At 52.5% G+C, this 21664-nt stretch overlaps 1 protein-coding gene, 1 long non-coding RNA gene and 1 pseudogene across 6 annotated transcripts in view; 1 reads left to right on the top strand and 2 right to left on the bottom strand.

Moving 5' to 3' along the window:
* SLC35E2B (solute carrier family 35 member E2B) overlaps window positions 1-18887 on the top strand; it is a 39598-nt gene extending 20711 nt beyond the window's left edge. For all 5 annotated transcript variants that reach the window (XM_055261826.2, XM_055261825.2, XM_055261827.2 and 2 more), the window contains 5 exons: window positions 2979-3099; window positions 4453-4506; window positions 4865-4937; window positions 8900-9045; window positions 13382-18887. In XM_055261826.2, coding sequence (XP_055117801.1) covers window positions 2979-3099; window positions 4453-4506; window positions 4865-4937; window positions 8900-9045; window positions 13382-13619 — 632 coding nt within the window. In that variant the 3' untranslated portion in view covers window positions 13620-18887. The remainder of the gene's footprint in view (window positions 1-2978; window positions 3100-4452; window positions 4507-4864; window positions 4938-8899; window positions 9046-13381) is intronic.
* On the bottom strand, window positions 200-2759 carry LOC129472689 (small ribosomal subunit protein eS7-like; annotated as a pseudogene).
* Window positions 17761-21664, bottom strand: LOC134735656 (uncharacterized). The gene is made up of 2 exons (XR_010118983.1): window positions 21474-21664; window positions 17761-20595 (listed from the first exon to the last, which is right to left on the bottom strand). It is a non-coding gene; the product is annotated as an uncharacterized lncRNA (long non-coding RNA).

A 21664-nucleotide genomic window follows, 5' to 3' on the forward strand; every position in this document is an offset into this window, starting at 1 on the left:
TTTTTGTTGTTTTTTTTGTTTTTGAGACAGGGTCTTGCTCTGTCACCCAAGCTGAGTGCAGTGGCGAGGTCACGACTCACTGCAACCTCTGCCTCCCAGCTTAGGCGATCCTCCCACCTCAGCCTGTTGGGTAGCTGGGACCTCAGGCATGTGCCACCATGCCCAGCTAATTTTTGTATTTTGTGTGTTTTTTTGTTTTTTCACCGTGAATATACGTTAGTCATTTTTCTTAACAATTGAAACTTGGAACTCTGGGGATTCAGAATTAACAGCCTTGGCTGTGAGCTTCTTACTGACACCAGAAAAAGTTCAGACCTTGCGTTCCACATTGTTCTGCTGGGCTTTGTCTGAATGAACCCTTGTGAGCTGCTGTGTCCATTTCACGCGGATTCTCCTGCCCAGAATTTCACCTGGGAAGACCGAGTCCTCAAGGATTGAGACGTGCGCGGCTGTCGGAGCGTGGATCCTGGGACACTTTTGCTTATTTTTTGTACACGTTTTTTGAGTTGGTTTAGGCAGAATTTTCTTCTAAGCAATAGACAACATACTTACCAGTGAACTTTTTCGCCAATTCACTTACTAGCCAGACTTGGATGTTGTGGAATGATTTCAGTGGCAGAACAGGAACAAAGATTATGATAACTTTTTTTTTCTTTTTTTTTTTTTTTTGGACAGAGTCTCGCTCTCTCGCCCGGGCTGGAGTGCAGTGGCGCAGTCTTGGCTCACTGCAAGCTCCGCCTCCCGGGTTCACGCCATTCTCCTGCTTCAGCCTCCTGAGTAGCTGGGACTACAGGCGCCCACCACCCACCACCACATCCAGCTAATTTTTTGTATTTTTAGTAGATGGGTTTCACCCTGTTAGCCAGGATGGTCTCGATCTCCTGACCTTGTTGATCCGCTCGCCTCAGTCTCCCAAAGTGCTGGGATTACAGGTGTGAGCCACCACACCCAGCCCTCTTTTTTTTGAGATGGAGTCTCACTCTGTTGCCCAGGCTAGAGTGCAGTGGCACGATCTTGGCTCACTGCAGCCTCTGCCTCCCGGGTTCAAGCGATTCTCCTGCTTCAGCCTCCCGAGTAGCTGGGATTACAGGCGCCTGCCACCACACCCAGCTAATTTTTGTATTTTTAGTAGAGATGGGGTTTCACCACGTTGGCCACCCTGGTCTCGAGCTCCTGACCTTCTGATCTGCCCGCCTCAGCCTCCCACAGTGCTGGGATTCCAGGCGTGAGCTGCTACACTTGCCCACGATAACTTTCTGACCACCAACAACTTCAGTTTCCCTCGCTGCTGTAGTAATCAGCTCCCTGAGCTGAGCCTTGAGGTCCGAGTTCATCTCCAGCTCCAGAACCTGAGAAGCCGAGAACAGCAGGGCCAACCCTCAGTGCATGTATGAGCACCCCCGGCCTCATTTTTGTGTTTTTTATAGAGATAGGGTCTCACTATGTTGCCCAAGCTGGTCCTGAACTCCTTACCTCAAGTGATCCTCCTGCCTCGGCTTCCTAAAGTGCTGGGATTACAGCCATCAGCTGCCGCGTCCGGCTTTAAAAAGCAATCCAAAAAATCATAAAGAAAATGACACAGAGGAACCTTATTGCCCATCGAGCCATGCAAGAAAGGAGTCGTTTATTTCCAGCAAGTTTAAAATGTCGATTTGACCTCCAACCATGGTAGATAAGATGTTAGAAAACCAACTCTCTTGCTGACAACAATGAGAAAATCTTGATACCATTTAGCAAAAAGGAGTCTGTGGGGGAGGCGTTGGAGAGTGACAGAGCTGCCAGGGCCTGAGGCACCCAGCTTCCGGAGCCTCTGGCAGCCCAGAGAACTGACCCTGTCTTAAGGCACCACCCTCCCCGGTTCATTTGCTAATGGTTTCTGAGCAGAGCAGTCTCCTGGGGCTGGAGGGGCACAAGCTGGAATGGGCGCCCCACCATGGGGACCCCCAGACTCCAGACCTTCAGCTGAGATAGGAATCTGGTGCTGGATAAAGGCGTCTATGACACCCCAGCTGCATGTCAGCAGCAGCACGTCCTCCGTGAAGGGTGAAATGGCATTCACGGTCTCCAGTTTTCTCTACAATTTTCATAAATATTGTCTGTGATTCAACCAGTTTCCATCAGAGGACAAGACCAGGTGATGGCAAACGAGAGAACCCCCCTGTGGCTGGAGCCTCCCCACACGGAATCAGGTCCCTCTGCTACGCCAGGGTCTCGGCTGGGCCGCATCTGTGGGCTTCCCACGTTAACTTGACTCACGTTTCTTTTTCTTCTTTTGAGACAAGGTCTCACTCTTAACACCTGGGCTGGAGCGCAGTGGCGTGATCACAGCTCACTGCAGCCTCGGCCTCCCCTACGCAGGTGACCCTCCCACCTCAGCCTCCCCAGTATCTGGGACCACAGGCGTGTGCCACCACACCCAGCTAATTTTTGTATTGTTTGTAGAGGTGGGGGTCTCACCGTTGCTCAGCCCTGTTCTTGAACCCCTGGGCTCAAGTGATCCTCCTGCCTCAGCCTCCCAAAGTGCTGGGATTATAGGTGTGAGCTGTGTTTCGTAGATTTTTTAAAAATCGTTCACGTAAAAGTGTTTTGTTACATTTCAGAAGGAAACAGAAAAGCATAAACTCAATGTGGGCATTCCCCTCCCGGCCCACAGGCCCGCTTTCTCTGCAGTTCCCTGGGGACCATCTCCTTCACACTCACCGTTTCACAGGAGCGTTCACAGAATCAGGAAGGTGTCTGTGGCTCGCCCGCCCACTCATGCAGAGTGAAAGGCGCCACCTTTGCCGTGGGGACAGGGCTTGTTCGCAGACATGGACTTTGATTTGCTTTATCTCACAATGTGAAGAAACTGACAAGTATTGTTTTTGAATTGAAGGAAGCGTCCGTTCTTTCATAAGAGGGGATGGAAACAGCCTGGCCCTCGGGAGGGAGCTTCCGCCCGGTGGGTCAGCCACTCACAGTGGCTGTCCTCTCGCCAGGGCTGCTGGTCAACCTCTCCCTCATCCCAGTCATGGGCGGGCTGGCGTTGTGCACGGCCACTGAGATCAGCTTCAACGTCCTGGGGTTCTCAGCCGCACTGTCCACCAACATCATGGACTGGTGAGTCACAGAGAAGGGCGTGAGGGGGACGAGACCCGGTGCTCGCTCACCTGCATCTGCGTGTGCGGGTTCTCAGGTGAGCTGAGAATTCCTCCGGTGAGCCAAAGCAGGTGCGTCCGATGCTACCCTTTCCTGCAAAACAGCAGGTATCCCCGTAAGGTGAATTTCTCAAAAACAAGCCGCAATTTCAGGATGGACGGTCTTGATACTTAAAATGCTAACCATGGAGACGCGGTTAGCTGATAAATGCTGAAATGCGTGGCATACCCTCAGCAGTGTGTCTCGCTCGGTGTGTCTTCATGCAGCTGCCAGAGCAGGCACAGTCCCCCAGCGGCAGGTTCTGCCTGTTTGGGAGCTGCGTGGCTGCCAGGTCAGGCAGATCCTCTGCTTCCTTGGTGGCCGTCTGTGTCCTGATGTCACGATGGCAGAAAGGATGAGAGGCCGACTCCCACAGCGAGGACAGCGTGTTGCCGGGTCCCAGAGGAGAGGGCCCTGTTATTCATGTCTTTGTCACTCAGAGAAGAGCGGTGGACGCTGCACCTCAGGGGCTGTTCAGATTCACCCAGAATTGGGCATCCGCATCCCTGCCGTGCTGTTAATGGCCACACTCCAGCCCTGGCAAAACCTGCCCTTTGAGAATGACCGGCTTCTAGGCTTTTCCTGCTTTTGAGGAAAGAAAGGAAAAGACACCACCACTGGTGTCTGAGAGTTTATCATTATTACTAATAAGCAAAACAGGTTGTGGTGAGATTTTGAATAATATAGAAGTAAAAATAAAAATTTGTTAGGCCAGGCGCGGTGGCTCACGCTTGTAATCCCAGCACTTTGGGAGGCCGAGGCGGGCGGATCACGAGGTCAGGAGATCGAGACCACGGTGAAACCCCGTCTCTACTAAAAATACAAAAAGTTAGCCGGGCGTGGTGTCGGGCGCCTGTAGTCCCAGCTACTCGCAGAGGCTGAGGCAGGAGAATGGCGTGAACCCGGGATGCGGAGCTTGCAGTGAGCCGAGATCGTGCCACCACACTCCAGCCTGGGTGACAGAGTGAGACTCTGTCTCAAAAAAAAAAAAAAAAAAAAAAAAAATCTGTTGGGCGCAGTGGCTCACACCTGTAATCCCAGCACTTTGGGAGGCTGAGGCAGGTGGATCACGAGATGAGGAGTTGGAGACCAGCCTGGCCAACATGGTGAAACCCCATCTCTACTAAAAATACAAAAATTAGCCAGGCGTGGTGGAGGGCACCACTGAGGTCTGGTCATTGCTGCCATCGCTCCGTGTGAGCGCAGACACCTTGTCTCCCTGATGTTCCGTGCCAAGGACTAGTATTGATGCATAACCTCTTTTCTTTATTCTAGTTTGCAAAATGTTTTTTCAAAAAAGCTTCTCAGCGGGGACAAATACAGGTTCTCGTAAGTATTATTCTTCAGCGAAATCTCCAAGTCATAAGTCGAAGAGGACTTCTTGCCCACTGTAAGAGTCAGAACACCCCACAGACCTGACTCCCTTCCTGTCTGGCTTGGGTGGCCTTTACAAGTACCCTGTCTAAGCTCGGGAGGGACCCGCCTGTTTCTCAGCTGCTCCCTTGAGCCCCTCGGCCAGCCTGGTGTGCGTTTGCGCTTTCATTTCTGGGAAGCTGCAGCGGCCCTAGTCCTGCCTAGAGAGAATGAACGTGGTCTGGGGTGCCTGGGTGTTCTTGCTGTGAGGGAGCTGCATGTGAACACGGCCTCTCCTGACACGGGGGAGCCCAGCGTGTTCTGTCGCCCACAGGGCCCCGGAGCTGCAGTTCTACACCAGCGCCGCCGCGGTGGCCATGCTCGTCCCGGCCCGGGTCTTCTTCACGGTGGGTTTCAGACACAGGCGTCCCGTCCTTACTTGCCCGGCTGCCTTCTCCGGTGATTCAGGAGCAGAATGACTTCCGTTTCCAGGCCGTATGCTGGCTGGTCGGGCCCAGCTCCGCTGCGGGTCCTGCTTAGCTGAGTTGCCCTGGGAGCCACTCGGGGTTTGCAGCTCAGACTTTTGTGTGAAGACTTTTATTTTGTTTATTGTTTGTTTGTTTTGTTTTGATTCTTCATCATTCAACTTGAGAGGACTTTTAGGTTAGCTTAATTTCTTTTTTTTATTAGAAAAACTTTTTTTTTTTTTTTTGATAAGGAGTCTCGCTCTATATCCCAGGCTGGAGTGCAATGGCATGATCTCTGCTCACTGCCAAGTCTGCCTACCAGGCTCAAGTTATTCTCCTGCCTCAGCTTCCCAAGTAGCTGGGACTACAGGTGCGTGCCACTATGCCCAGGTAATTTTTTTTTTTTTTTTTTTTGAGACGAAGTCTCTCTCTTGTCGCCCAGGCTGGAGTACAGCCGTGTGATCTGGGCTCACTGCGGCCTCCGCCTCCGGGTTCAAGCGATTCTCCTGCCTCAGCCTCCCGAGTAGCTGGGATTACAGGCGCCTGCCACCACCATGCCTGACTAATTTTTTTATTTTTAGTAGAGATGGGGTTTCACCATGTTGGCCAGGCTGGTTTCAAACTCCTGACCTCAAGCAATCTGTCCGCCTTGGCCTCCCAAAGTGCTGGATTACAGGCATGAGCCACCGCGCCCGGCCAATTTTTTGCATTTTTAGTAGAGAGGGGGTTTCACCATGTTGGCCAGGCCAGTCTTGAACCCCTGACCTCGTGATCCACCCGCCTCGGCCTCCCAAAGTGCTGGGATTACAGGCATGAGCCACTGTGCCTGGCCGCCATTTTAACTATTTTTAAGTGTAAAGCTGAGTGGCCATCACCATCACCCATCTCCAGAACTCTTCATTTTGCAAAACTGAACCTCTACACTCTCATACTCCCCATTCTTATCCCCCAGCCCTGGTACCCGCATTCCACTTTCTGTCTCTGAATTTGACGACTCTAAGGACCTCATACAAGTGGAATCATATCACATCTGTCCTTCTGTGTCTGCTTGTCTCACACAGCGTGGTGTTTTTGGTGTTCTGAGGTTTACACGTGTTGTTGCATGTATCAGAGTTTCTTTCCTTTGTATTTTTTGAGACTGGGTCTTGCTGTGTCACTGAGGCTGCAGAGCACTGCAGCATCATAACTCACTGCAGCCACAGCCTTCCAGGCTCAAGTGATTCTCCTGCCTCAGCCTCACAAACAGCTGGGACAACAGGCATGCACCACACCTGGCTTATCTATTTATTTATTTATTTATTTATTTATTTATTTATTTTTATTGTTTGAAACGGAGTCTTGCTCTGTTACCCAGGCTGGAGCGCAGTGGGGCAATCTTGGCTCACTACAGCCTCCACCTCCCGGGTTCAAGCGATTCTCCTGCCTCAGCCTCCCGAGTAGTTGGGATTACAGGTGTGTGCCACCACTCTGGCTGATTTTTGTGTTTTTAGTAGAGACAGGGTTTCACTGCGTTGCCCATGTTGCAGTGGCGCGATCTGGGCTCACTGCAGGCTGGTCTTGAACTCCTGACCTCAAGTGATCTGCCCACCTCGGCCTCCCAAAGTGCTGGGATTACAGCTGTGAGCCACCGCATGCAGCCAAATTTTTTTTTTTTTTTTGAGACAGAGTCTTGCTCTGTCACCCAGGCTGGAGTGCAGTGGCGCGATCTCGGCTCACTGCAAGCTCCGCCTCCCGGGTTGACGCAATTCTCCTGCCTCAGCCTCCTTAGTAGCTGGGACTACAGGCGCCCCCCACCACGCCCGGCTAATTTTTTTGTATTTTTAGTAGAGACAGGGTTTCACCGTGTTAGCCAGGATGCTCTTGATCTCCTGACCTCGTGATCCGCCCGCCTCGGCCTCCCAAAGTGCTGGGAGTACAGGCGTGAGCCACCGCGCCCTGCCGCATGCAGCCATTTTTTTTATTTTTTGTATTGATAGAGTCTTACTGTATTGCCCAGGCTGGTCTCAGACTCCTGGGCTCAAGCTTCGGCTTCTCAAAGGTGGCTCCCACCTGGGATTACAGGCATGAGCCACTGCGTTCAGCCTTTTTTCCTTTTTTTTTTCTTTGAGACAGAGTCTCGCTCTGTCACCCAGGCTGGAGTGCAGTGGCGCAATCTTGGCTCACTGCAAGCTCCACCTCCTGGGTTTAGTTACACCATTCTCCTGCCTCAGCCTCCCGAATAGCTGGGACTACAGGTGCCCGCCACCACACTCGGCTAATTGTTTGTATTTTTAGTAGAGACAGGGTTTCACCATGTTAGCCAGGATGGTCTCGATCTCCTGACCTTTTGATCTGCCTGCCTTGGCCTCCCAAAGTGCTGGGACTACAGGCGTGAGCCACCGCACCTAGCCCCTTTTTTCCTTTTTAAGGTTGAATAATACTCCATTGTGTGGGTAAGACCACATTCTGTTTATTCATCCATCCATTGTGGGCTCTTTCTGCCTTTGGCAGTTACAAATAATTCTGTAGTGAACGTGGGTATGCAAATATCCCTTAGACCCTGCTTTCAATTCTGTTTTTTAGTATCATTTTTAATAATAGGTACCTCTTTATTAACTCATTAAATAACCAGATCTAGCAGTAAGCCTAATATCTGTGGTAATTTGATGTAGTGATGAGGGTAAATAGTATTTCAGGGTATCAGCAACAACTGCTAACAAGATATGAAAGTATCTGTAGGTTTTTTTTTTTTTTTTTTTGAGATGGGGTTTTACTCTTCATCACCCAGGCTGGAGTGCCGTGGTGTGATCTCGGCTCACTGCAACCTCCGCCTCCCGGGTTGAAGTGATTCTCCTGCCTCAGACTCCCAAGTAGCTGGGAATATGCGCCACCATGGCCTGCTAATTTTTGTATTTTTAGTAGAGACAGGATTTCACCATGTTGGTCAGGCTGGTCTCAAACTCCTGACCTCAGGTGATCCACCCGCCTTGGCCTCCCAAAGTGCTGGGATTACAGGCATGAGCCACTGCACCTGGCCTATTTGTAGTATTATTATAGTTTATTCCCAACATTCATAATTGAATGAAATGCTGAGTTTCAAGTGAAGGTTAGTAAAGATACAGATGCAGTTTTTTCCCAGTTGAGTTCATGGACCTTCTAAATGCAATTTGTAGACTTCCCTAGAGTCCCCGACACAGAGGGTTCTCTGGGTAAGATGCAGTTTCAAGTTCTGTTCTTATTGTGGTTTTCTGGATTTTAATCCATTAGCTGTCAAGGCTGACTGAGTTGGCCATTCTCCCTGCGAGGAAGTTGTGGTTGCCGGCCAGGGCCATCAGTTCTTGTGGGTGTATACCCAGCAGTGGAACTGCTGGATTACATAATAATTCTATGTTTAATTTTTTTTGTTTGTTTTGAGATGGAATCTCACTCTGTTGCCCAGGCTGGGGTGCAGTGGTACAATCTCAGCTCACTGCAACCTCTGCCTCCTGGGTTTGATTGTCCTGCCTCAGCCTCCCGAGTAGCTGGGATTACAGGCGCCCGCCACCACGCCTGGCTAGTTTATATATTTTTAGTAGAAACGAGGTTTCACCATGTTGGCCAGACTGGCCACACCCAGCCCCTCATTGGGGTTTCTGTTGCATTTTCCTGATGATGGTGATGTTCAGCCTCTTTCATGTGCTTGTTGTCCATTGGCATCAGCATGGTGAAAATTAATTAGCGCAAAAAGTAATAAAAACAGAAAGAAAAAAACAGAAAATGAATGAGTGCACAGTTCAGCTGTCCCCTCAAGGCGTTTTCAGAGCTGTCCTCAGTGGCAGCAGCTTTACCCAGTTTCTGGGCAGGAGTGACGCTGGGCGTTTTTGGTGGATGACTAGTGAATGGAAAATGGAAACCAATAGAGTATCCTTTTGTTTGCCACATAGGACGTCCCAGTGATCGGGAGGAGCGGGAAGAGCTTCAGCTACAACCAGGACGTGGTGTTGCTGCTTCTGACAGACGGAGTCCTGTTCCACCTTCAGAGCGTCACGGCCTACGCCCTTATGGGGAAAATCTCCCCTGTGACTTTCAGGTGAGCAGAGGAACTTTCCAAGAGTTGAGTGTGTCCAGGTTGTTTACAAAGGAGACTAGAAATCTAGGTTTTTTTTTTTTTTTTTTTTTTTTTTGAGACGGAGTCTCGCTCTGTCGCCCAGGCTGTGGCACAATCTCGGCTCACTGCAAGCTCCGCCTCCTGGGTTCACGCCATTCTCCTGCCTCAGCCTCTCCGAGTAGCTGGGACTACAGGCGCCCGCCACCACGCCCGGCTAATTTTTTTGTATTTTTAGTAGAGACAGGGTTTCACCGTGGTCTCAATCTCCTGACCTCATGATCCGCCCGCCTCGGCCTCCCAAAGTGCTGGGATTACAAGCATGAGCCACCATGCCCGGCCGAAATCTAGGTATTTTTATAAGGGACACGTGATTCTCTTCCACGGGGATGACTGCGGCTATGCACTGTAATTACTAGGCCATTTTATACCCATGCTGTTTGAAATACAAATGATAGGCCTGGCCCAGTGGCTCATGCCTGTAATCCCAGCACTTGGGAGGACAAGGCAAGTGGATCACTTGAGGTTAGGAGTTCAAGACCAGCCTGGTCAACATGGTGAAACCCCATCTCTACTAAAAATACAAAAATTAGCTGGGCGTGATGACGGGCACCTGTAATCCCAGCTACTCGGGAGGCTGAGGCAGGAGAATCACTTGAACCCGGGAGCCGGAGGTTACAGTGAGCCGAGATTGCGCCACTGCACTCCAACCTGGGAGCGAGACTTCATCTCAAAAAAAAAAAAAAAAAAGGAAGTGATAAACCATAAAATAAACCATAAACTGTGTGAAATAGGTTTTTAGGGAAATCTCCACTAGAAGTCTTTGCGTTTGAAGGTTTTTGAAATTGAGTGCTTTTCTGTCTAGAATAGCAGGGCACTTTGACTAGTCTTGTCTGCAGGAATGAAATGGTCTCTTCTGGGCTGTCCAGTGCAGGAACCACCGGCCACATACGGCTTCTGAGCACTTGAAATGTGGAAAATATAACAAGAACCAGATTCGGAATTTAAGCTGATTATTGTCGGTTTGAACTTCGACACCTGTGGCCACTGGTTCCTGTGCCGTGCAGCGCAGCTCTAGAAACGGGGAAGGATCCTTCAGCTTCTTTTTACTTCTGTAACTGGACAGATTGAATGAAGTTGCAATTTATTTATTTATGTATTTTATTTTAATTTTTGAGATGGAGTCTTGCTCTGTTGCCCAGGCTGGAGTGCAGTAGTGCAATCTCGACTCACTGCAAGCTCCGCCTCCCGGGTTCACACCATTCTCCTGCCTCAGCCTCCGGAGTAGCTGGGACTACAGGCGCCCGCCACCACGCCCGGCTAATTTTTTTTTTGTATTTTTTAGTAAAGACGAGGTTTCACTGTGTGAGCCAGGATGGTCTCGATCTCCTGAACTTGTGATCTGCCGGTTTCACTGTGTTAGCCAGGATGGTCTCGATCTCCTGACCTTGTGATCTGTCCGCCTTGGCCTCCCAAAGTGCTGGGATTACAGGCGTGAGCCACCGCACCAGGCCTATTTATTTTATTTTTCCCGAAACGGAGTCTTGCTCTGTCGCCCAGAGCTGGATTTCCGTGGTGTGATCTCAGCTCACTGCAACCTCCACCTCCCGGGTCTAAGCAATTCTCCTGCCTCAGCCTCCCAAGTAGCTGGGACTACAGGCATGCGCCTCCACGCCCAGCTAATTTTGTATTTTTAGTAGAGATGGGGTTTCACCATGTTGGCCAGGCTGGTCTCAAACTCCTTTTTTTTTTTTTTTTTTTAAATGTTTTTTCTTTTTTATTAATTTTTTTTGCATACAAAAACAATAAACATTTTCTAAAAATACATACAAACAAAAAGATGCATATCAAACATATTAGGAAGGTTGCACATGGGAAGTCGGGGAATAGAAATGGGGGGTGGGAGTTAAAACAAATGAGAGAGGGACTTTATATGGATCAGTGATAATAACTCAATCCTCTATTTGACAAAGAAGAGGGAGAAGGAAGAGGAAGAAAAAGAAAGTGGGATAAAGGATCAGAAAGGGAGGAAAATAGAAAAAATTAGAGTATGACTCCAGGGTAGACCTGTTTTGTTGTCACTGAGTTGGTTGGTTGGTTTGTCTGTTGTATTCTTCATGTTTCGCCAAGTTGGCCAGACTGGTCTCGAACTCCTAGCCCGAAGTGATCAACCCGCCTCGCCCCCCAGAGTGCCGGGACCACAGGCGTGAGCCACCACGTCCAGCCCCCACATTGCTTCTGGCCTCCGTGGTAGACCTCCCAGACGGAGCGGCCAGGCAGAGGAGCTCCTCACTTCTACCCAGACACGGGGCGGCCGGGCAGAGGAGCTCCTCACTTCCCAGACGGGGCGGCCAGGCAGAGACGCTCCTCACTTCTTCCCAGACGATAGGTGGCCGGGCAGAGGCGCTCCTCACTTCCCAGACGATGGGTGGCCGGGCAGAGGCGCTCCTCACTTCTTCCCGGACGGGGCAGCCGGGCAGAGGCGCTCCTCACTTCTTCCCGGACGGGGCGGCCGGGCAGAGGCGCTCCTCACTTCCCAGACGATGGGTGGCCGGGCAGAGGCACTCCTCATTTCCCAGATGGGGCAGCCGGGCAGAGGCGCTCCTCACTTTCCAGACGATGGGTGGCCGGGCAGAGGCGCTCCTCACCTCCCAGACGATGGGTGGCCAGGCAGAGGCGCTCCTCACCTCCCAGACGATGGGTGGCCGGGCAGAGGCGCTCCTCACCTCCCAGACGGGGCGGCCGGGCAGAGGCGCTCCTCACTTCTTCCTGGACGGGGCGGCCGGGCAGAGGCGCTCCTCACTTCCCAGACGATGGGTGGCCGGGCAGAGGCGCTCCTCACTTCTTCCCCGACGGGGCGGCCGGGCAGAGGCGCTCCTCACTTCCCAGACGATGGGTGGCCGGGCAGAGGCGCTCCTCACTTCTTCCCGGAAGGGGCGGCCGGGCAGAGGCGCTCCTCACTTCCCAGACGGGGCGGCCGGGCAGAGGCGCTCCTCACTTCCCAGACGATGGGTGGCCGGGCAGAGGCGCTCCTCACTTCCCAGACGGTGGGTGGCCGGGCAGAGGCGCTCCTCACTTCCCAGACGGTGGGTGGCCGGGCAGAGGCGCTCCTCACTTCCCAGACGGTGGGTGGCCGGGCAGAGGCGCTCCTCACTTCCCAGACGGTGGGTGGCCGGGCAGAGGCGCTCCCCACCTCCCAGATGGGGCGGCGGCCGGGCAGGGGCTGCAATCCCAGCACCCTGGTAGGCCAAGGCAGGCGGCTGGGGGGCAGAGGCTGCCGCGAGGCCAGACCACGCCACCGCACTCCAGCCCGGGCAACACCGAGCACTGGGTGAGCGAGACTCCGTCTGTAGTCCCAGTACCTCGGGAGGCTGAGGCGGGCAGAGCACTCGGCGTCAGGAGCTGGCGAGCAGCGTGGCCAAGATGGCGAACGCGTGCCTGCAGCGAAAAGAGAAAAGGCAGGCAGCGGTCGCGGGGGCCGGCAGTCGCAGGCAGTCCGCGGCGCGGGCAGCAGCAAGCGGAGTAGATTGTAGCCTGGGCCAGAGAGGGAAAGAGAAAGAAAGAAAGAAAGAAAAGGAAGGAAGGGAGGGAGGGAGGAAGGAAGGAAGGAAGGAAGGAAGGAAGGAAGGAAGGAAGGAAGGAAGGAAGCAAGCTAGCTCAAACTCCTGACTTCAGGCGATCCACCCACCTCGGCCTCCCACAGTGCTGGGATGACAGGCTGAGCCGTCACACCTGGTGATATTCTTGTTCTTTAGAGAGCAGGCTGAAGTACTCGGGTGAAACGTCGTGATACCTGTAATTTACTTAAAAATATTTCATCCGGGTGTGGTGGCTCTTGCCTATGATCCCAGCCCTGTGGGAGGCCCAGGTGGGAAGGTCACTGAGCCCAGGATTTGAAGAGCAGCCTGGGCTGCATAGTGAGACCCAACTCGACTGGATGAAGCTGATGAGGCGGATGTCATGAATTCCTGCATCTAGATCACAGGATGTGGCTCTTCCTTAGGTTTCTCCTCCTCTGCCTTTTTTAATAATGAAAAATACCCCTCAAAAAAGAAGGGACAAGGGAGCAAGTCCCGCACAAAGCTCCCAAACCCCTGGGCTGAGCTCACCACCACCCAGGTCCTGTTGAGCATCCCCGCCCCATCCTGGCCTCCAGACCCGGGGTCAGCCGAGCTGCTGGCCGCAGGCCTGATGTCACCGTGACCCTGAGTCCCCCCCCACCCCACCCCAGCCCCCAGGCCCAGGCTCAGCCAAGCTGCTGGCCACAGGCTGAGATGACCATGACCCTGAGCGCCCTTGCTGCCTCCCCTTGTCTCTGCAGCGTCGCCAGCACCGTGAAGCATGCCTTGTCCATCTGGCTCAGCGTAATCGTTTTTGGCAACAAGATCACCAGCTTGTCGGCCGTCGGCACAGCCCTGGTGACAGTTGGGGTCCTGCTCTACAACAAAGCCAGGCAACACCAGCAGGAGGTGCTGCAGAGCCTGGCTGCAGCCACCAGCCGGGCCCCAGAGGACATGGTGGAGCCGCTGCTTCCACAGGACCCCAGGCAGCATCCCTGAGAGCAGGAAGCTGCCAGCCGCTGCTGTCCTCATGACACTGCATCCCCCGGAAATGGGCAGGGACGCCCTCCTCCATGGTCCTGCTGGGGTGCAGGACACGGGAAGCTAAGTTGGCCATTGCTGCGGCTTTCTCGGTTTGTCAGTGAGGACCAGCAGAAACTCAAACTGGGGATTCCAGGTATCAGCTTCCTGGAGTAGAGACCAGACCAGTAGCTGACCGTTGTCAGCTGAGCCCATCCCCGTGTAATGTGAAAACAGCCTCTGACGCTCCCATGCTGGGGGTGCCCACTTCCTCTCTGGACGGCACCCCAGGGTCCACGGGAAGCCAGAGCTAGGTCCAGTGCCAACGAGAGCTGCTCCCTGCTACAGCCAAGAGAGCACTCAGCTTCCCACACCAGCCATCGAAGGCCCTTAGGCCCTGGACCGGCTGCAGACTGGCCCTGGGCATGAGGCCACACAGCAGGGCCGACAGGAGGGGACAGAGCACCCTGGAAGGGTCTCCTGCTGCCACAGTGGGCACTCAGAACTTCTCCCCACCTGACCCAGGGCTGTGGGCATCCTCAGACTATCCCAGAGGCATCGCAAGCCTCAAGCTTCAGCATTGCATGCTCAAGGGCTATGACCACGGAGGCCGTTCAGTCGCTTCTGTTCAGAGGAAGTCCCCCTACCTCTTCCACACCCTGCCCTCCTATCCCTTCCACACCCTGGGCTGCGTGAGCCCCCACCATTCCCCCAGAGGACACCCTGCCCTCCTATCCCTTCCACACCCTGGGCTGCGTGAGCCCCCACCCCGGGGTGCCCTGTCCGTCACCTTCCACATCCTGGGCTGCGTGAGCTCCCCAGTTTGGGGTGCCATGCCCATCACCTTCCACACCCTGGGCTACATGAGCCCCCCACTCTGGGGTGCCCCCTGCCCATCACTTTCCACACCCTGGGCTGCGTGAGCCCCTGCCGGCCTCCCCCCAGGGGGCACCCTGCCCCCCTACCCCTTCCCCACCCTGGGCTGCATGAGCTCCCCCCAACCCCAGGGCACCCTGCCCTCCTACCTGTGGTGGTTTCCAACCCTGAGGTTGAGGACAAACCTCTCTTGTTTAACTTAGGAGGAGATGTGTACATTCCTTTTCTTTTTTGGACTCCGAGTATCAGGCAGGCTGTTCTGAGGTCCCCATGGGCTGAGCCTGTCTGTCCTCCCTCAGAGCCCACTGTTCCTAATCTCCTCATCTAGCACTGTCCGGTTCCCCATGTGAGCCTCGGGCAGGAAACTGCAGTGTTGACGGTTTGGGTTACGTGGCGTTTACCTGGGCGCCGTCCTTGCTGAAAAAGGAAGCGTCCACACTGAATGTTTCTGGGGCACGTGGTGTGTGTCAGGCGCCCACCCCGTCCCACTCTCCCCAAGGGACAGTAGTACTGCATGCTGGGGCCACCAGCCAGCTCAACTCATCCTCCTCAGTGTCACGCACCCCCGAGGGCACAGGAGGCCTGAGGAGTGGCTACTGGAGCCATGTATTGGGCAGAGGCTTCTGACCATGTCTGAGCTCTTTACCCCCAATCTCGCAGCCGGCGGATTCCCATGCCCGGTGCAGCCTGTTGCCAGCCAGCCTTTGAGACCCAGAGCTCCAGGGCTTGTCAGAGGCAGCATGGGGCTCCAGTGGTCCCGAGTCTCATTTCCCTGCCTGCTCAGCCCCGAGTCTCATTTCCCTGCCTGCTCTTTAGGACTTTGGCACCCATGGTCACTTCACTGGTTTTCCATTTGGCTTCTCACCTGGGAAATACAAAAATAGCCCCTCGTAAAGATAAAATCGTTCAGAAACAGAGCAATAATTATGACTCATGAACTTCTACCTACTCGAAAAAGTCTGCCATGATGATGGACCGAAATGAGGCTTTTTAACCCATAAGTAACCTTTTTATTTTTTTGAGACAGTCTTGCTCTGTCACCCAGGCTGGAGTACAGTGGCATGATCTTGGCTCACTGCAGCCTCAACTTCCTGGGCTCAAGTGATCCTCCCACCTCAGCCTCCCATGTGGCTGGAACCACAGGCACATGCCACCATGCCTGGCTATTTTTTTGTTGAGCTGGACTCTCACTTTGTTGCCCCGGCTGGTCTTGAACTCCTCGGCTCAAGCAGTCCTTCCCACTGAGCCTCCCGTAGTGTTGGGAATAACAGGCGTGCACTGCTGCACCTGCTTCAGCCACTTGTATAAAACCGCTGACCTGTGTACGGAGGACAGGCCAGGTGTGTGCTCACAGCATTGCGAAGATGTATTGTCACGTGACTTTCCCCAGGTTTCCATTTCTCTTTTTCTTTTTCTTTTTTTTTGAGACGGAGTCTCGCTCTGTCGCCCAGGCTGGAGTGCAGTGGCATGATCTTGGCTCACTGCAAGCTCCGCCTCCCGGGTTCACGCCATTCTCTTGCCTCAGCCTCTCCGAGTAGCTGGGACTACACGCGCCCGCCACCACGCCCAGCTAATTTTTTGTATTTTTAGTAGAGACGGGGTTTCACCGTGGTCTCTATCTGCTGACCTCGTGATCCGCCGGCCTCGGCTTCCCAAAGTGCTGGGATTACAAGCGTGAGCCACCGTGCCCGGCCTCCATTTCTCTTTTTCTGCTTTCCTCAAAAACTAATAGAAGACCGGGTGTGGTGGCTCACGCCTCTAATCCCAGCACTTTGGGAGGCTGCAGCTGGTGGATCACAAGGTCAGGAGTTTGAGACCAGCCTGGCCAACGTGATGAAACCCTATCTCTACTAAAAATACAAAAATCAGCTGGGTGCGATGGTGGGTGCCTGTAATCCCAGCTACTCAGGAGGCTGAGGCAGGAGAATTGTTTGAACCCCGGAGGTGGAGGCTGCAGTGAGCCAAGATCGTGCCATTGCACTCCAGCCTGGCAACAGGGCGAGATTCCGTCTCAAAAAGAAACACTATTAGAAAATGCCCTGGAAGGCCGGGTGTGTGGCTCACGCCTGTAATCCCAGCACTTTGGGAGGCCGAGGTGGGTGGATCACGAGGTCAGGAGATCAAGACCATCCTGGCTAACACGGTGAAACCCCGTCTCTACTAAAAATACAAAAAAAAAAAAAAAATTAGCGGGGCGTGGTGGCGGGTGCCTGTAGTCCCATCTACTCCAGAAGCTGAGGCAGGAGAATGGTGTGAACCCGGGAGGTGGAACTTGGAGTGAGCCGAGATCCTGCCACTGCACTCCAGCCTGGGCGACAGAGCGAGACTGTCTCAAAAAAAAAAAAAAAAAAAAAAAAAATGCCCTGGAGGTGGCGGGGGGTTGTTGATTTGTGAGGACAGATTGAAAGCAACCCCCAGGGTGGCCTTGTCCACCTCCCCATCGAGAATGTGGCTGCCAGGCTTCCCTCTGGCCTCTTTGAAGATTGTGGTCTGGGATAAGGAGAAGTGCAGGCGCCTGGTTCTGAGCACCTTGGAATTTCCAGCCGCACATCCTCTGGTGCCCTCCCCTCCACCCTCACAAGGAGCTTCCATCCATTCTGTTTCGATTTTCTGTTTGTGGACCAGAAACAAACATTTTTCCAAATGATTAGCAAATAGGGTGATTTCCTGTGTAACGCTGCTCTGGGGCTTCTTCCTCATCGTGGCAGAAGGAGCCTGGAGCCCATGAGGTGGCCAGCACTGTGCCCTTGCTCAGTCGTGCTGTCCCCTCCCTCTCCCTCAGTCTCCTCTCCACGCCCAAGTCGGTTTCCAGCCGCTGGTCTTCATGGCATTCCTAGCACAGCCGGGCACCAAGAGGCAAAACCCAAGGCCTGGCTTGGCCATGTTAACGACTGTACAGACATATTTTTTAAAATAACTTTGTGTAACACTTTTCTTGAATAGTAAGTTCTTGTTGAACTGTCACAGATGTGCTTCTAGAAACGCACCGGGTGTTGTTACTTCCACTGGGTGTGTCCGTGGTCGAGGTCTGTGCCTTTGTAAACAAACAGAACACTTGAGCCACCTCCCGAATTGGGTCATCTGCTTCTGTACATTGATACTTAGAGATGTGCAGCTCTCTAACTTTCAAGGAAACTTCCCCTACTGAATGGCATAAAAAGGTTAAAAAAGAAAATCCGAGAGTCCCAATTCCCTGTATAACAGCATTAAGATAATCTGCCTGCCTAGAAAGATAACACTGTTGCACAACCCAAAATGTGTCTTTAATTTGTGAAAAATTACCATGGTGAGTCAGACAGTCATTTTAAAGAGCTGAACAGAGACTATCATCAGCAAATAGAACTCCGCTTTGTAGCTGCCTTTAAAATCCTTGTCCCAAAACCGGTGAGCTCTGCTTGCTGCTGCCACGCTCCTAGGTGATCACTCAGACAGGTCAGTGGAAATAACAGGCGAACAAGACAGCTTTTTACATGTGTCCAAAGGATGGCCTTTCGAAGGCCTGGAAGTATTTCACTGTTGGAAGAAGTAAACAAGAATGACATTCCAAATGGAAATAGAATTCTCTCTCTTGCCTTTGACCAACATGGTACTGAGGGGTTTATTCTTTCCCAATGTATGCACGTGCCCTGCTGGGGGCCCTACTTTATAGAATGAGAGCATCCGAGTTCCCCTAATGAATCTGGCTAGTTCTCTGTCTGGCTGAGGATACAGGAGTGGGATGTCCACGCTCAGATCCCTCAGACCACAGAAACCTTCAGTTTTGCTGTCTCTTAAGTATTTCCTCCAGTTTCCCTGCAGGCCCCTGATGTTTGAGTTTGATGGCTGCTGGATCCTCACTCAACGAAAACTCGGTTGGAAACTGTTCCAACTGGCAGTCCTTTTTTGTTTGTTGTTTTCCATTTCATTTCACTGTCATCTGAAAGTGGCTTTCAGCTGACTTGCTCATTTAGACTGTTCACGGAGTCTGAACCTGCCAATGTGGTGTTGGAGGCTCCACCTTGAAAAGGGCCAAAGTCAGGGCAACTTTCCCCATACGGGAAAACTTGGAAATTACGTCAACAGTCTACGTCACAGCCAAATTATATTTCCTTTATACCAAACAAAACTATGGAGAACTAAAAGTACATCATACAAGATGTTTATAGTGTTTTGTATGTGACCTATTTCAGTATTTATATAACTAAATTAGTGCTTTCTAGCAAACGGTTCTGTTAATTAGTGAGTCACTGTTAATTCTGCTGTGGTGATAAGTTGATACTGTGTAACTAATCCTGTGGATGCCTCCTGGTTATTTTTGTCTAAACTAAGCAGCCATGGTTGTAGCTGTCTATGATTCTTGCTCAGCAAAGTAAAATAAATGTTAAATATGGACTGCTTTGTTTTCTTCCTTGTGTAACTCTGCTGTTCATGCTACTAAAATGATCAAGGTTGGCATCTTACTGCCTACGCCAGTTTCTAGCAACCTAAAATGAGCAAGAGAAACCAATTCTCAAAAACAAGAGGCTGTTTGCAAACAGCAAAGGATTGCAATCCAGGGTCCGTCCACAGGCTCATCTGAGGGGCTGGGGCAAGGGCAAGCTTCTGCAGGCAGAAGGAAGTCCATGTAAGCTGTTCTGACACAAAGATCAGTGGCTACAGGAGCTTGTTGCGGTGGTGGCCTTTGTTCACCGGTGGGGCTGGCTGTTGCTAGCAGAGAGGGTCTTCACAGAAGTGGCTTAACCCAAAGTTCTGGTTGGGAAAGGCCTTTGTGGCAGCTCCCATTAAAAGCACAAGTGCGAGGCCACCCCCTCCTCGTGGCCCCCGGGGTCGATTTTGTTAGGGTTTGACGTGAGTGGCTGCATTTGTGCTCACAGATTTCACAAACGAAGGGTAAAATGGAGATTTTTGGCTGGCCACGGTGGCTCATGCCTGTAATTCCAGCACTTGGGGAGGCTGGTGGGCAGATCACTTTAGGTCAGGAGTTCAAGACCCACCTGGCCAACATGGCAAAACCCTGTCGCTACTAAAAATACAAAAGTTAGCCAGGTGTGGTGGTGCACGCCTATAATCCCAGCTACTCGAGAGGCTGAGGCAGGAGAATCACTTGAACACGGGAGGCAGGGGCTGCAGTTATCCAAAATTGTGCCACTGCACTCCAGCCTGGGTGACACAGCGAGACTTTTTATCAAAAAAAAAAAAAAGGTGCGGTGGCTCACGCCTGTAATCCCAGCACTTTGGGAGGCCAAAGCAGGCGGATCACGAGGTCAGAAGATCAAGACCATCCTGGCTAACACAGTGAAACCCCGTCTCAACTAAAAATTAAAAAAATTAGCCGGGCGTAGTGGTGGGCGCCTGCAGTCCCAGCTACTTGGGAGGCTGAGGGTCGCAGGAGAATGACATGAACCCGGGAGGTGGGGCTTGCAGTGAGCCGAGGTGGCGCCACTGCACTCCAGCCTGGGCAACAGAGCAAGACTGCGTCTCAAAAAAAGTAAAAATAAAAAAAAAATGGAGATTTCCCCAGTTACCAAGAACTCAGGAAGCAACATTAAGAGCTTGGGGGAGGCCGGGCGCAGTGGCTCACGCCTGTAATCCCAGCACTTTGGGAGGCAGAGACGATCACGAGGTCAGGAGATTGAGACCATCCTGGCTAACATGGTGAAACCCCGTCTCTACCCAAGATACAAAAAACAAAAAAATTTAGCCAGGCGTGGTGGCAGGCGTCTGTAGTCACAGCTACTCGGGAGCCTAAGGCGGGAGAATGGAGTGGAGGCGGGAGAATAGCATGAACCCAGGAGGCGCAACTTGCAGTGACCCGAGATCGCGCCACTGCACTCCAGCCTGGGCGACAGAGCGCGACTGTGTCTCAAAAAAATAAAAATAAAAAAAGAGCTTGGGTACACAAAGCAAGCAGCATTTCATTCCGGGATGAAAAACATTCCAACACCCATCTCCCTTCTTGTGCCCTTGTCAATTTCTTGCCACGTCTTTCATTTTCCCATTTCAGGCCCAGTAAATGCGGATGTTTATCTTCCATTGTTTCTTTCCTGAGATTCAGATGTCTAAAGCATTTTTCCGTGTCTTTTCAAGTCAAGAGGATAACCTGACATATGGAAAGGGAATTAATTACTCGTTTTATCCTCTTTTCCTGCAATGCTCTGAATCCATGGGTTTGGAGTGGGGCCCTGGGAGTTGGGGGAAGCACCATACCCAGTGAGTTTGCACTTTGAGGACCCACCGCTAGTGTTAGCTTCAAAATCACATTGTAAAAGGCCGGGCGCGGTGGCTCACGCCTGTAATCCCAGCACTTCAGGAGGACGAGGCGGAAGGATCACTTGAGCTCAGGAGTTCGAGACCAGCCTGGCCAATATGGCGAAACCTCGTCTATACCAAAAATATAAAAAATAGCCGGGCGGCCGGGCGCGGTGGCTCAAGCCTGTAATCCCAGCACTTTGGGAGGCCGAGGTGGGCGGATCACGAGGTCAGGAGATCGAGACCATCCTGGCTAACACAGTGAAACCCCATCTCTACTAAAAATACAAAAAATTAGCCGGACGTGTTGGCAGGCGCCTGTAGTCCCAGCTACTCGGGAGGCTGAGGCAGGAGAATGGCATGAACCCGGGAGGCGGAGCTTGCAGTGAGCCGAGATCGCGCCATTGCACTCCCGCCTGGGAGACAGAGCAAGACTCCGTCTCAAAAAAAAAAAAAAAAAAAAAAAAAAAAATAGCCGGGCGTGGTGGCGAGGGCCTGTGGTTCCAGCTACTCGGGAGGCTGAGGCAGGAAAATCCCTTGAACCCGGGAGGAGGCTGCAGTGAGCCGAGACGACGCCATTGCACTCCAGCCTGGGCGGCAGAGCGAGACTCCGACTCAAAAGTAAACACATAAATAAAATAAAATCACATCGTAAGAGCTCTCCGTGCCCTGATTTTGGGTAAGGTTCAGAGTTAAATTCCGAGATCGGCCTTTACAAGACACACAGACCTGAGGCGCCTCACGAGGTAACCAGCAGTTAAATGGAGCGCGCTCCACCCACCCGCCACTAGGAGTCTCAGCGATCAAGAGGGTGGAATGCGGGAGTCCAACGCTCGCAAGCCTTGCCACAGACGCGGGCTTCGCTACCGGAAAAGTCCCGGTCAGATTCCGGAAGCCGGCCACGCGTTCCGCGCAGGCGC

Source organism: Symphalangus syndactylus, chromosome 22 (genome assembly GCF_028878055.3).
Source record: "Symphalangus syndactylus isolate Jambi chromosome 22, NHGRI_mSymSyn1-v2.1_pri, whole genome shotgun sequence".
Taxonomy (NCBI): domain Eukaryota; kingdom Metazoa; phylum Chordata; class Mammalia; order Primates; family Hylobatidae; genus Symphalangus; species Symphalangus syndactylus.